Source organism: Desarmillaria tabescens (genome assembly GCF_030435595.1).
Source record: "Desarmillaria tabescens strain CCBAS 213 chromosome Unknown EV420scaffold_19, whole genome shotgun sequence".
Taxonomy (NCBI): domain Eukaryota; kingdom Fungi; phylum Basidiomycota; class Agaricomycetes; order Agaricales; family Physalacriaceae; genus Desarmillaria; species Desarmillaria tabescens.
This window is the reverse complement of record NW_026848318.1, coordinates 294,675-308,839: the sequence shown is the minus strand read 5'-3', so window position 1 is coordinate 308,839 and position 14,165 is coordinate 294,675. Positions and strand designations below refer to the sequence as shown.

The window sequence follows — 14,165 nt, the reverse complement described above, 5'->3', positions numbered from 1 at the left end:
TGCGGTTCCTCTTGTTTTTTGTTTTCGTATCTTCACTTGGGCATAGCTGCAGCAGACGGTGATTTTCCTTGCCAGTTGACAGTCATTTTTCATATGATTTCCCGGCCACTCTTGAAGTCTGAAATTGATGGAGAGCAGATATGGAGTCATAGCCAAGGCTGCTGCTCAGCTCTAATTCCGAATGTGAGCATGGAAACGCTCCATCTTTGTGACCGAATTTCCACGTCGTGCATGAAAGTGTGCTTTGAGATTCAAAGCAATCGCTGTCGAATGAAGTTGTGGCAACAATCATGATGATTTATAGGCCCTTTGGCACAATCGTGCTAACGCGCATTTAGCGAATTTAGCGATCTCGGTTCGAATCCGAGGGGGTCCATTATGACAAGAGTGTGGCATGAATTTTGTTTGAATTCTTGACGCTCGGTCAAGACTCAAGAGTCAGTCAAGCTTCAAAGCTTCAAGATTCAACAACTTGGCGCTTTACTTTAAAGTTTAACGATTAGCCAGTCCTTCAAGCTTCATTAGTCACTGCCTCATAATACTTGCACTTCGAGCAAAGTAATGAATTCATACTAAAGCCAGGCTACAAGGCACGTGCGGAAAAATGATTTCGTTTCTTCCGTCCGTCACTACAGACGTTCCGAAAAACCTTGTCCACACTGCCAAAAAGGGCAGGTAAAATCAAAAAATCAGATAAATATCAGAAAATCGTAGAAATAGCATACAGACTTCATTTGTGCGTGTCATTTAGTAGAAAGATACAAATTTAATGATCCATGGGTGCTGCAGTATGTCGTAAAGAAAATACTTGAAATAAGAGCATCTGACTGATGAAAGCGCCGCCAGATTTACATGTTCAGGCTGTCTCGCACCGAACAGCCGGTCACACCTTCGTTCTTGCCATCATCGTCATTCAAGAGACAGGATTTTGAAGAACGATTCTGCATTCAGTCAAGGAGGCCGCCGCCGTGATTTTGCCACAGTTTGGACGTCGACAGCTCCTGGCTTCCTGCAACACAACGCCATAGTCCGCCCACACTATTTCACTGCGACAAAGACACCTGCAACTGGATATCCTCACAGCTTCGAATCGATAGGCAATAAGCGGTGATGTCGCCTTGCCTTCTTCTTGCCCGTTGACAGTCATATACGGGCCCGGGCGGTGGGCAAAATTCGGATCTCCAGGACGACTCAGAATCTTGCCGACAGCGACTACATCCAGGACAAACGCTATAATGGTGCCCGTCAAAAACGATTCACATCGCCTGATACCTGTAGGTCCTTCATGGCATGGTTTCGACGCTGGAAAGAAAAGGCAACGGGTGTGTAAACTATTTCTTTTCTTGCAGACGACGAATCTTATAGCTTTTAGGGTGTGATGGATTCTGAGACCACAATCCTCGTTGGCGCCAGTTCGAGGAGACGAAGACGAGGACAGGACGTCTGATCAGCCCATTTCCACAGTGCGACTGCTTCCATTTCGCCGCCCTGCATCGCACCTTTCTCGACGTGGACGACCAGTCGCGGCTACAACGTCAAGGCCATCGGCTCAAGGAAGCTTTATCCATTCTGTTCATTGCGGCGTGGACCAGGCGCGCGCACATCTCATCACTGGCTCACCTCCGCGTCTGACTTCAAAGCTCTCAGCCAAAGCATCGGCGTGAAGCGCGACAGTGTCTTCATATCTGTTATTCAGAATCAAGGCGGCCGGGTACTATCATGTTGCGGCCAATCTCGATAAAACGTAGTCTCCCCTCAGACTCGTCGTCGTCGTCCCGCCCACACAGACACTCTCTTGATCCCCTCCAGCTGCTCTTCGTCCCAGAAAAGTTAGCGTGTTTACATCTACTGGCCCGAGTATAACCATCTTGATAGTGGCTACGAGTTGTTGGACCCGTTTTCACCCGGCGGGGTGAACTCCTGTCATCCGAGGACCATTCAACTCGCACCTCCTTATTGTCTAGTGCATGTCGACCATCTCAGGACGTGCCGTCTTTTTCGGGAAGCGACAGCGTCTCCATATCCATCATTCAGAATCAACATGGCTCTACCGGTACCACCATCTTACGGCCAATCTCGATGGGGTGTAGTCTTCCCTTGGGCTCGGTGTTGTCCCGCCAACGCACACACTCTCTGATCCGGGCCTCCAGCTGCTCTTCTTCTCGGAAAGGATAGCCCGTCTATTGGCCTGGGTATAACCAACCTGTTTTAGTGGCCGCCTCCGAGCGGGGTGACCCCTGCCATCCGAGGACCACTCAACGTTCAACTGACACCTCCTTCATCGTATCGCCTGGTTGACATTGTCTAATGCTTGCCAACTACCTCATAACGCGCCGCCTTTTTCGGGAATCGATGTACTGCTTATGAGTAGGCCGGTCATTGGTGCTACTGCAGGGAGGTCGTTATCTGCAATGCCCATGCTCCTCGGTCACAACTCGAAGGTGTTGGGGAACTAGGCGTCTCTGGGAAAGGTTGTTATGGCATTCGCCCATTCGGCGCAGACCCGTTATATCTTTCAACAGACGCGTATTTTCGTTTTTTGCAGCCGCCGCCCAAGTCTCATGAATTAGCACGCAAACAGAAACTATGAACAAATCGGCAACTCTGTTATGGGATTCTGGTTTTGGCGCTCGTCTGCTGTCGTCTGCTGTTAGCGTGAACTGCTTCCATCGATACGAGGAGGGGATGCTATGTCGTCACTGCTACTGAGCGACCAGCTGCAAGCCTACGACATGTGAAACGATTTTGCATGACATGTTCCGTAGCGAGGTCGCAGCTCCTGGCTTGCTGCAACGGGTTTATCAGAACGGAAATGCTAGCGAGGCTCTCGGAATGTCGATGCTTGGATATCGAGTATCAACCAGGATAACACGTAAAATGTTTACTAGCCGCTATAAGAGTTATGTGACCATAGACTGAAGATGCTCAAATCTAGATGGATCATCTTGCTCGTGGTCTTTGTGAAAAGACTCGTTGGCACAATCGTTTACCGCGTTTGGTGAATCTCGGTTCGATTCCGAGGGTGGTGATATCGAACCAGCGTTTGATGATACGCTTTTTGAAAACATCCTTTCGGTGACACTCATGCTACTGTTGCTTTGCCAAGCGTACTACCTCAAGATTAGAATCGCTTTTTTTGCACGTGGGACAGACGATTTTGTTCTCGACCGTGATCACCTTACCGCCGTATCATGCTTTATTTTCTTCACGTCATTTCGCCGGCATGTCTGCCAGGAGCTGGTCTCGTCTTTGTGTACTTGGCCTCTGAGAAGGCGAACGTGAGGTGAACCCGGTGCGTTACCCTTCCCTTTGCAGAGAACGGCCAATCTCATGAACACTGTCAAAGCCAACGCAAAGGACATTGCCTCGCTTAATGCAGTAGCGCGATGGACTCGTAATAAGGGCGTATACGTGGATGTTGGAAAAGCAAGAAAAAGGTGCGCAACTGGTTTTATCTTGCAGACCGCGAATCTCATAGTCAAAATTTGTTTCTAGGAAGGTACCAAGACTCTACTTCCCAACAACCGATCCTCTTCTCGCCGCTTCGGAGAGGAGACAGAGAGACTCTCAGAGGAAAAGACGCTTCACCAGTTATATCGGCTCGAGCCTGCAGGATAGCCTACAACGCTAGGAACATGCAACAAATTCTTCGATTCCTGCAGAGATACGACCAGTCTTCTGCTTTGCACGCCTTGTGATCCCATGGCCCTTCTTCGCAGGCATGAACGAATCGACGGCGGTATATTATTGGGGACGAAGCTGGATGGTATCGAAGCTAGAGGGTGATAAGCTGTGGGGAAAGGTGGAAGAGAGCCTTAGAAAGACGAGGAGTACGCTGAAGAGTAATGTGTGGCATATTCGGTGGGTGTTGGTACGTCTCCACTCCATCCTCATCGGCGACGAATCTCACAGGCTAATACAGGTAGCTACGAACAGGCATCACAATGTCATCCTTCTCAATAGCCCATCATATTCTCGCGTCTATCGAGGAAGGGCACAACGTCAACAGCTGGCCGTTTCAATGCTATCATTCAGGGGAGACGGAGAGACAATTGCAGAAGAAAAGACGGATATCATGCGTCCTACAGCTATACCCGTTTATCGTCTACAACACCAGGAGCTTTCCGGACTCCACAGAGACGCAGGCAGTCTTCCTTCATTCCGCCTTCCCACATGTTTTGGTCCGTGCTCTTCGTGATTGGATGTGGATACAAATTCGAGTCACCGCCCCATCGAGGCCATCATCCCAGTGAACAATATACTCCAACCGGGCGATTCCATTCTGCGGTACTTGGTGGCCTCTAGTCGCGGCGAAGCACGGTTACTCTGTACTAATGTCCCATCACTTCCCAGTGACGAGCGCGTCTCGCTCGATGACGCTGCAGCTATCTGAACCTGAAATACCTGCCATCCCTGACTGTCTGCGTTGCCATGGACGCTATCGCCATCAAGGTTGGCTCCAGATGAGCCGGAGTCCTCCTCAGATACGACATCCCATCATCCAAGACTAGCATCATCGTCTCCCTGTCTATCACGACAAAACGTACACCTCCTTCAATTTGGGCTTGCCCTCATCTGCCATGACGATGCTTCCTTCTCCGAGTCCATTGCCGTGATTGAACCCGTTTGACCGTTCTTTGCGGGTGCGATCTTCGCTGTGCTGTAATTTTTGAACGCGATGCTGGATTACGTTGAAGCTCCAGAGGGTGATAAGCTGTGGATAAAGACAAAGAGGAACCTCGGTGCTTTGAAACATGCAGTGTCGGGATGTTTTGGAAGTACCTACATCCAGTGGGAACGGGTATGTCACTACTTCATACTCGCAGGCGACGAATTTCATGGCTAATATAGATCAAGCTACGAGCCGACATATTATCCTTCTCAACAATGCATCTCTTTCTAGCTGTCTGCAAATCCAGCAAAGAGAAACGGACTTTCTGAAAGTTCGTGTGCGTAATCATTTGACCCTAACGATGAATCTCATAAGTTCGACTAGCTCCTAGGGGGTGCCCAGCTCTCAGTAGCCCAACAGCTTCGATGCCGCCCAGAGGAGATAGAGACACATTCCTTGCCTGTGATTGCACGGCTCTTTCTTTTGGTACGATTTCTGATTGACAATCTGGTTTTAATTCGCATCTAAGATCTACGAGCAGGATAACGACCGACGCTCAAAATCAGCATTCTGCCCTCCCAACACGAGTCTATTCCTATATAATGAATATTTGCCGTAGGATACACTCAAATATAAGGGACGGGATGTATACACTCTCGAAATAAACACCATGCTTTCTTCTCACTTGTGACTCCAAAACTATCCGAATTCTTGGCCCCCACCCTTGACGACTTCTGTAAACGAAGCGGGGAAAGAAAGAGAGTGAATGCTAGGCGGTATGCAGGTACGAGTTCTGCGAGTGTCTATACAGCGGCTAGCTAGGCGGACTCCATTTGCCGCGGTCACATGACTACCATGACACCGAAACTCGCGCGACGTAGGCACCAGTGGACGTTGTTGTGGCTAAAACTCACCTGTTTATAATCGCTACCGGGTTTTGGGAATCTGTCCATACAAGAGGTTCGGAAATTTCTCATTATCAACTGCCCGGTACTAACCCATCCTTCTACTAGACTATGATTATGTGCCGGAATACTAAAGGTAAAGGGTGCCATACCTGTAATTTTCCTTCATGAATGGTATGAGATGATCATCTGGACGTCAGTATTCCATCAACAGGTTATACTAGGAACGAGATCAGGTAGTTTCATGCTGTGTCTCCTAACGATGGACTTCTGTAACCACTAGGACCCAGAGAATCTCGATTTGGACATGAGTATGTTGAGTCACTGATATACACATATTTAAGCTCCCCAGTCGTCCAGGGTGCTATTCTCAGTCGAGATCAGTCCATGGCGCCTATATCTATCAAGAAAAGAAAGCTTGGTTCTTGATCCCCACCTTCTTTTGCGTGGGAAAACACTCTCTCATTGGCCACTTCTCGACTCGTGCTTGCCACGCTTGGGCCTCATGCCTGCTTTTCTCCATAGTCGTGGCACAAGAAGCGCCGCCGCTTTACAATCCATATTTCTGACTCCAACCCCCATCCCAACCTGAAAAGCAAGGGTAGGCTTCCAATTCCCGACAGGATATCGCTACTTAACGAAGCAGCTTCAGCTGGCATGGACGTTCTCGGTTTTGTTATCTTAGCTTTCCTTGTGTGTGCGATGATCAGTGAGTTCAAAATCCGCATTGTACGCCGGGACGTTTCATCCATATCCGTTATCCTTACAGACAAATTCGGACCAGTCTCTGGAGCCGAAATCATGATTCTCATCCTGGCCGTATTCTGCGCCGTTTTCTTCATTGGAGCCGAGTTCGCTGACTCGTGGCCACTGCTATGGTCTGGCTTGGAGAGCATTACCGGTCTTGTTGGCGGATCAATCAGGTTCATCATCCACACATTCTTTCTCATCGCCCGCGTACTTTATATGATCGGTAATCTCGCCCCTGCCGAGGAGCGAGGTGTTCCAATTTTTAACTTTTTTTTGAGTCCGCTGCTTTTTTTAGGTTGGGTATTAGGATATTAGCAGGGTCCATTTGTCTGCAAGATCCTGTGTATTGTTTATTCGGAAGCTCAGGTTGGAACTTCTATGGGAACAAAGTCAACGCGGATAAGGAACACTAGTATGGCTAGTAAATTTCTGGTACAATACATCATGTAAACAGCGCCTTAACACAACACAACGTCGAAAGCAAGTAGAAAGGTTGTTGCATATATATCAATGATTAGAAATTCCGCGCTGACCTCACTTCAGAAGGGAAACTGACATTCGGCGGCTCCAACTCCGGAGGCTATTCAAGCGCTTGCAGACAGATGAGAATGTATGGAGAGCGACGTTGTCGAGTAATAAGCTTTTCGACGTTGCCGTCGTTTTGGCTTTGGGATAAGCCTGACACGCTGTCTCTGGGTCGTTACCATCCTCTTACTAGTCAGAGAAAGTGGAGCGTATCAGGATGAATAAGGGCTTTGAATGACAACTCTCGTGGCTCTTTGATTCGTCCGTCAAGTAAGCGATGTCGGCGACTGTACAGCCGGCTGTCTTTGATTTTGTTCTCGAACATGATCACCATGCGTATCACGCTCTATTTTCTTCGTATTATCCTTGCATTTAGGCTTCCAATAGCCAGGAGTTGATCTCGTCTTGCTTTACGGTCGTATACTGGGCCTTTGAGGAATCGGACGAGGGATGAGCCTGGTGTGCTACCTTTCCCTCTGTAGAGAACGACGAATCTCATATGTTGCTACCAAAGCCAACGCCTGCCGTAGTCTGATGGTCTTATAATGGCGCATACATGCAGGACCTGGATGGTGGAAAGCAAGGAAATGGTGCGCAACCGTCTTCTTTGGCGGACCACGAATCTCATAGTCAAAACTAGTTCGAAGGGGGGTACTCAACGGCCGATTCTCTTCTTACCTCGTCAACGCCACCTATCAGAGGAGACAGAGAGAGGATCGCAAGGGAAAGGAGTCACGGACATCATTCGCCTCACCAACTATCGCCATGATGGTGCGGCGCTTATTGCCCCCAACACTAGGAGCTTGCGATAACTCTCCTAATCCAGAGACGCGACTAGTCTACCGCCGTTTCACCTTTTTACACGCCTTGTGCTCCCTTTGGCCCTTCTTCGCAGGCATGTACGACACGGCGACGGTGTAGTTGTTGAGGACGAAGCTGGCTGGTATCGAGGCTCAGGCTCTGGAGAGTGATAACCTATGGGACACTGAAGAGTAGCTGTGGGGCAGGAAAAACGTACATTTAGTGGGAACTGGTACGTCTCCACTTTATCCTTACCGGCAACGATTCTCATGGCTGATACAGGCGGAAACCATTCCAGAGAAAAAGGATTAGCCATGTTTCGTCGAGGAACCCCCACAATATGTCCGATCCCCGTATTCCCAACACTCTCACACTCCTCACCAGTCATATCGACCCTCGCCAGGCTTGCCGTTTATCGCCTACAATGCCACGAGTCTGCAACAACTTGCCTGATCCCTGATCCGAAAGCAATCAGCATATACTTCGCAGGCTGGAATCACGATTTGGACGTTACAAATACCAATCACCACGACGCCGAGGCCATCATCCCAAAGACCAAGGATTGTCATATATGCTGTTGCCGAGCGATTCCGTTCCGCGGTGCTTAGTATTCTCTGGCCATAGCGAAGCATGTCCCTTCCAAGGCAGCCGACTTTCCGTGGAGGAGCACATCTTTCTTTCTCGGTGTCGCAGACTGTACCCGAAATGCCTGCTATCTCAGTTTTACTGCGTTGAGATGTCTAACATCGACGCTGCAAAGATCAGCGTCAGCGTCTGACGAGACAGAGTACCACCCCCAGATACGCCTCCCATCATCCGAGACACCATCGTCTTCCTGCCCATCTCGATTAGGTGCAGATTTACTTGAGCTGCCATGACGAAAGCTCTCCAACTTGCCATCTCCCGCGCCATACCTCTTGGGGGGGAGGTGCGATCAGGTGAACGAGGCTGCCACGCTGTAACTTTCGAGCACGACTCTGCCGAGTAATAGTTAAAGCTCTGGAGAGTGTTAAGCTGGGGACAAAGGCGAAAGCGAGTTTCCGGAAGATGGACAAGCATTTTGAAGAGTATAGATCTTGTCGGATATTTGGAGAAACGTACATTCAGTGAGAACGGGCATGTCACCACTCAGGCGATGAATCTCATGGCTATTACAGGTGAAGCTACGAACAGGGTGCCAAAGTATTATCTTTCTCAGTAGCGTGTCACTTGCTCGTTATCGTGACATTTGCGAGCCCAGTAAAAAGAATGGGAATTTTGGAACGTTCATGTGGGTGATCATTTTATTCTCTCGCAGATGATGAATCTTATCGTTGAGACCAGCTTCTAGGAAGTGTCAAGCTCTCAACGTTCAACAGCCCAACAGCGTCGACACTGCCCGTCAGAGAAGATAGAAACATCTTTGCCTGCGACTGAGCGGCTCTTATAGTACTGTTTTCGACCATTAATCTGATCTGGTTTGTATCTAAAGGCTGCGAGAAGGACAACGATAGACACTCAAAATCAGCATTCTGCCCCCCGACACGACCCTATTCCTATAGACAGAATATTCGCCGTAGGATACACTCCAAACAAGAAGGAGCGAGATGTATCCAGACGTTTATACTCTCGAAATAAACACGATATTTTCTTCTCACCTGTGCTCGGACAGACAGTATCAACTCTTGGCTCCTTCCCTCGATGACTTTCAGTAAACGATGCGGGGGAAAGGACGAGAGTCAATACGAGACGGACTCCATTCGTCGCGATCACATGACTACCACGACACTGAAACTCACGCGATGTGGCCACCCGTGGACGTTACTGTGGTTAAGAGTCGCCGTTTACAATAACTACCGGGTTTTGGGAATCTGTCTGCGCAAGAGGTTTGAATTTTTTCTTGTTATCAGATGACTAGCATGAACCCAGCCCTTCTACTAGACTATGATCTTACATCAATATCTCATCAACAGGTTACGAGAAACCTCCCGAAGCAAGGACCAAGTAGCTTTGACGCTATGTCTCTGAATGATGGATCTCTGCGACCACTCTACAAGAGCCTAGAGAATCTCGATTTGGACGTGAGTATGTTGAGTCATTGATTCAAGCTTTGCAATTGTCCGGAGCGCTACTTCTTAGTAGAGACCGGTCCATGGCGCCTATATGTATCAAGAAAAGCTGATCCCCGCCTTCTTTTGCGTGGGGAAGCATTCTCTCATTGGCCGCTTCTCGACTCGTGCTCGCCACGCTCGGGCCTCATGCCTGATTTTCTTCACAGTCATGGCACAGGAAGCGCCGCTGCTTTAAAGCCCAGGTTTCCAACTCCAATCCCCCATCCCGAAAACAAGGGTAGGCTTCCAAGTCCCTCAAGGTTTCGCTACCTAACATTCGATATCGAAGCAGCTTCAACTAGCATGAATATCCTCGGTTTGGTGGTTGTATTTTCTATTGCATATGCCTATGTGGATGAGGTGATTCGTGAGTGCAAAATCCGCATTGTACGAGACGTTCCCTCCATACTAGTATTATCGTTGCAGACGGGCCCAGACCAATCATTACAACTCATATCATCCTAATACTCGCCGTGTTCTGTGCCGTCTTCATTGCTGGGAATGTGTTATGGCCGCTGTTATGGACTGGTTTGGAGATCATTACCAGTGTTATTGGCTGGTTAACGGAATTCATCATCTTTGTGTATTTTATCATCGGCTGTCTTCTAGTTTTTTTGGTGATCGGTACTCTCGCACTTTTTTTCATAAGCTTGCTTTCATATATACTTATGATTATCGCTATCTTGGTAGTGAGTGCTTGACATCCTTAAATATAGATCAGACGAAATCCAATTCATGCGATACTCTCCTGTCTTTGAAATTATATGGCGTATATTTTCTTCGATTATCGTACATAAGAGTAGACTTATGAGACTCTATGACCAGCATAGCAGCTATATAAAACATGCGTTATTCATGGGCACTAGTACTGCCAGAAACGTTAGCGGAGTGCTATTAGCGCATCAGCATCGGCAGATGCCGACGTCTCTCTCCTTCCATCCTCATTGCAAGTACGTGACATTACATGGACGCACAAGAAAGTCTGGCCCTTCCAACGTGATTTTGCAGGAGATCAAATTTAGTTTTTAGGGGGTACCAACTCAACAGCCGATCTCTTGCTACGTCGATGCCACCAGTCAGAGGAGAGGAGACCCGGACATCATCGGAGCGTCCGTTGCCTACAACACCAGAAGCTTGCATGGATACAAATTCGAGTCACCACTAGCTGGTACCAACACCACCACCACCACTGCATCGAGGCCATCATCAGAGAACAAGGATCTCCCTATATGCTCCTGCCTCTGCGGTACTTGGTCTATGGTGGCGGCGAAGCACGGGTACACCACATCCTATCCAAGGCAGCCTACTTCACGAGACATGCGCATCCCGCCTGATGCAGACGCTGGCATGGTTGCTATCGCCAAAAAGATCACGAACCGGAGATACAACATCATCATCATCATCCAAGCCTCTAGCGCTGTCATCTCCTTGCCCATCTCGACAAAGCGTACATCTCCTTCAATTTTGGGCCCGCTGCGCCCATTATCGCCATGACGATGGCTCCTTCTCTCACGCTGCTCTCTGACCGTTCTTCGCGGATGCGACCAAGATGAATGTCGCGGCAGCACCGAATACGATGCCGGACCACGTTCAGAGGGTGATAAACTGTGGACAAAAACTGAAGAGAGACCTCGGAAGATGAACAAGTACTTTCGAAACATGCAGTGCCGGATGTCATTCGGAACGGGTATGTCACTACTTCATACTCGCCGGCGACAAATCTCATGGCTAATATAGATCAAGCTGCGAGCCGGCATATTATCCTTCTCAACACAATATCTCTTTTCTCGCTATCTGCAATTCCAGCGAAGAGAAACGGACTTTCTGAAAGTTCGTGTATGTAAGCAGTCATTTGACCTTATTGCAGACGATGAATCTCATAGTTTCGACTAGCTCCTAGGAGGTGCCCAGTTCTCAGCAGCCCAACCGCCTCGATGCTACCTGCCAGAGGAGACAGGGACACATTCCTTGCCTGTGATTGCATAGCTCTTTCTTTTGGTACGATTTCCGACTGATAATCTGGTTTGATTCGCATCTAACCGCTGCGAGCAGGACAACGACCGTAGAGGCCTACAGTCAGCATTCTGACCTCCCAACACGAGAAGGTGTCTCATTCCTATATAAAGAATATTTGCCGTAGGATGTGTCCAGATGTTCATACTCTCGAAATAAACACGATGTTTTCTTCTCACTTGCGCTTGGACACACAGTATTAACTCCGAATTTCTGGCTCTCGCCCTTGACAACTTCAGTAAACGAAGTGGGGGAAAGGAAGAGGGTGAATGCTAGGCGGACTCCATTCGTCGCGGTCACGTGGCTATCATGACACTGAAATTTGCGCGACGTAGATACCTGTGGACGTTGTTGTGGCCAAGAGTCGCCTGTTTAGAATCGCTACCAGGTTTTGGGAAGCTGTCCATCCAAGAGGTTTGGATATTTCTCTTTATCAACTAACCAGTACTAAGCTGGACAGGAAGCAGCATGTACTGGCTCGCTCAGACATGAATCTGCAACGGGTTTTTGTGAAATGGCTCGAAGAGGAATAAGTAGACTAGATGAGGGACTCTGATAGAGGAGAGTTCATGAGTTTGGGGTTTGATGTCTGTCGAGCAGGAACCCACGAGAGCATGGGAGGAAATATTATTCCGAGGCAAAAAGATAACCAGTCACCTGCGCCTTTGGACCGCAGCAATACAAGTCCCACCCAGTACGCCGAGGTACTAAGGGGATCTTTGCTCCAAAGTATTTGAAGCATGCTATAAATGTATGGAAAGTCAAATCTGACTGTTTACAAGAGTTCGAGGAGAAACCTGCTCGGCATCTTACGCCTCGCTAAGGCCAGGAATTGTCTTCGTAGAAAAGCTAACCCTCCAAGAATGGCCCGGGTCAAAGCTTCATGCCACTCAAATCGGACTACCGGCCCGGGACCATTGTCTTTGTCCTCCCCCTCACATATTTAAAATCTCGAAACTTTGGCATTATCTATCGGCAGCAGCTCCCGCCTATCGGCTTCTGGATCCGCCATCCCGTACAACAATTTCGTCGGCCCAGATGCGCATCCCGCCACTTTGGCGTCGCGTCACATCTGCTGGGCGCGTTTATAACTCAAAAAATCCGGAAAAATGGCCAATAAATAATATTAAAATTACAGAACTAAAACCGACATTCATTCCCTTGTAGTATCTTCTGAAACCTGCATAATGGCTTGTACTTGCTCATGTACTGCATCTTCACCATCCTCATAATCGCTATCATCGCTATCTGCATCGGAAATCCTACTGACAACAGCATATTCATGATCTATGCTCATGTCATTGCCATCACGATCTTCCAACCCAAACCCAGAAAGTCGCGCAGCTGCTATCCCTACTTCCACACTTCCAGTGAAACCAGCACATCAGTAAGTTCACCTCCATGTGGTATGTATGGCATGCATGGCTTGTATATGAGAATTTCAGTCATACATATCCATGCATCACCATGCCCACAGAATTTAGCCATGCAGACCACACCACTATGCGGTGGTTGTATAGTTGCATGGCTGCTGTTCAAATATATTTTTCCTTAGCTACATATAAGGTTAGCTTGGGACCAGCTTACTTGTGCAGAAGTTCTTGGTTTTGGGGATGATTTGTGCACTGAACTGCAGAAAAATGACAATTCGGATACGTGTGATGTCACTCGGCAAGGGCCGGGCCGTCTCGCAAGCACATCATCATATCACGTGCATGTTGAACTTGAAATTTTTGATCGTTTGGGACTTCTCTTTCTTCCTCCTCCTCTCAGCGCATCTTCCTGCTACTGCACAGCTTGTAGGCAGTCATTCTGTTGACCTCTGCTGCTGTATTATACAGCTTGGTAAGTCATTTTAGCATAGATCTCTTCCGAGAAACTAAGCTTCTTCAGCGTATACATCTCCCGCCAGTCTAGCACGTTCGCTGATGTACGCAAGCTCACTTCACCGCCGTTACAAACTAGCAACAATACCTCTACTGCCGACTGATGCTTTTTCTTTTGCATGGAGGTCTGAGACTTGGCGCACAGGCTTGAACTAGAGGAGGTGGCGGTGGTGCTAATAGGTTGTCAAGAGAGACGTGGATGTAGAGGTGTGTATATTTTCTGTAAGCCTGGTCCTGACCTCATGAGACCTTTTCTATCTTAGCAATTTGCGCTACGCAAGGTCCAGTCAGCGTTGCAAATTTAGGCTGCAACCGGTACCATACATCGGGGCCCTAGGGTGCATCAATTTTCTGTACCGAGTCCTCACACGTTCACCCAACCCCTCAGTTTGCCATGGCTTCGTGGTGCCTATTGTATGCTACTTATTATTCTACGCTAACCTGTATTATCTACATGCTGAATATGACAATTTTTTATCTTCCACTGCCCGATCTGAACCTGGAATTGATATGAATATTACGAAACTAGGTGGTGTAGCAGCATAGAACGGGAATAGTGTGTAAGTGCATAGCTAGGTATGGT

The 14,165-nt window shown here is 48.3% G+C and overlaps 4 protein-coding genes across 4 annotated transcripts; all 4 read left to right on the top strand.

Moving 5' to 3' along the window:
- Window positions 1–6,168: 6,168 nt before the first annotated feature.
- Window positions 6,169–6,675, top strand: EV420DRAFT_1545643 (uncharacterized protein; the record flags this gene model as incomplete). Its single annotated transcript, XM_060473278.1, has 2 exons — window positions 6,169–6,226; window positions 6,287–6,675. Coding segments are annotated over exons 1-2 (340 nt in total), but the record flags the coding sequence as incomplete, so codon positions are not given.
- A 2,862-nt stretch (window positions 6,676–9,537) lies between these two features.
- On the top strand, window positions 9,538–10,421 carry EV420DRAFT_1545633 (uncharacterized protein). Its single transcript, XM_060473277.1, has 3 exons — window positions 9,538–9,921; window positions 9,976–10,050; window positions 10,110–10,421. Exons 1-3 carry the CDS (start codon window positions 9,831–9,833, stop codon window positions 10,382–10,384), a joined length of 441 nt encoding a protein of 146 aa, XP_060330262.1. The 5' UTR covers window positions 9,538–9,830; the 3' UTR covers window positions 10,385–10,421.
- A 2,388-nt stretch (window positions 10,422–12,809) lies between these two features.
- On the top strand, window positions 12,810–13,349 carry EV420DRAFT_1545628 (uncharacterized protein). The gene is made up of 2 exons (XM_060473276.1): window positions 12,810–13,227; window positions 13,284–13,349. The coding sequence occupies exons 1-2, from the start codon at window positions 12,901–12,903 to the stop codon at window positions 13,311–13,313; spliced, it is 357 nt and encodes a 118-aa protein (XP_060330261.1). The 5' UTR covers window positions 12,810–12,900; the 3' UTR covers window positions 13,314–13,349.
- Window positions 13,350–14,065, top strand: EV420DRAFT_1545624 (uncharacterized protein; the record flags this gene model as incomplete). The annotated part of the gene is made up of 3 exons (XM_060473275.1): window positions 13,350–13,541; window positions 13,590–13,789; window positions 13,846–14,065. Coding segments are annotated over exons 1-2 (328 nt in total), but the record flags the coding sequence as incomplete, so codon positions are not given.
- Between the last annotated feature and the right edge of the window lie 100 nt (window positions 14,066–14,165).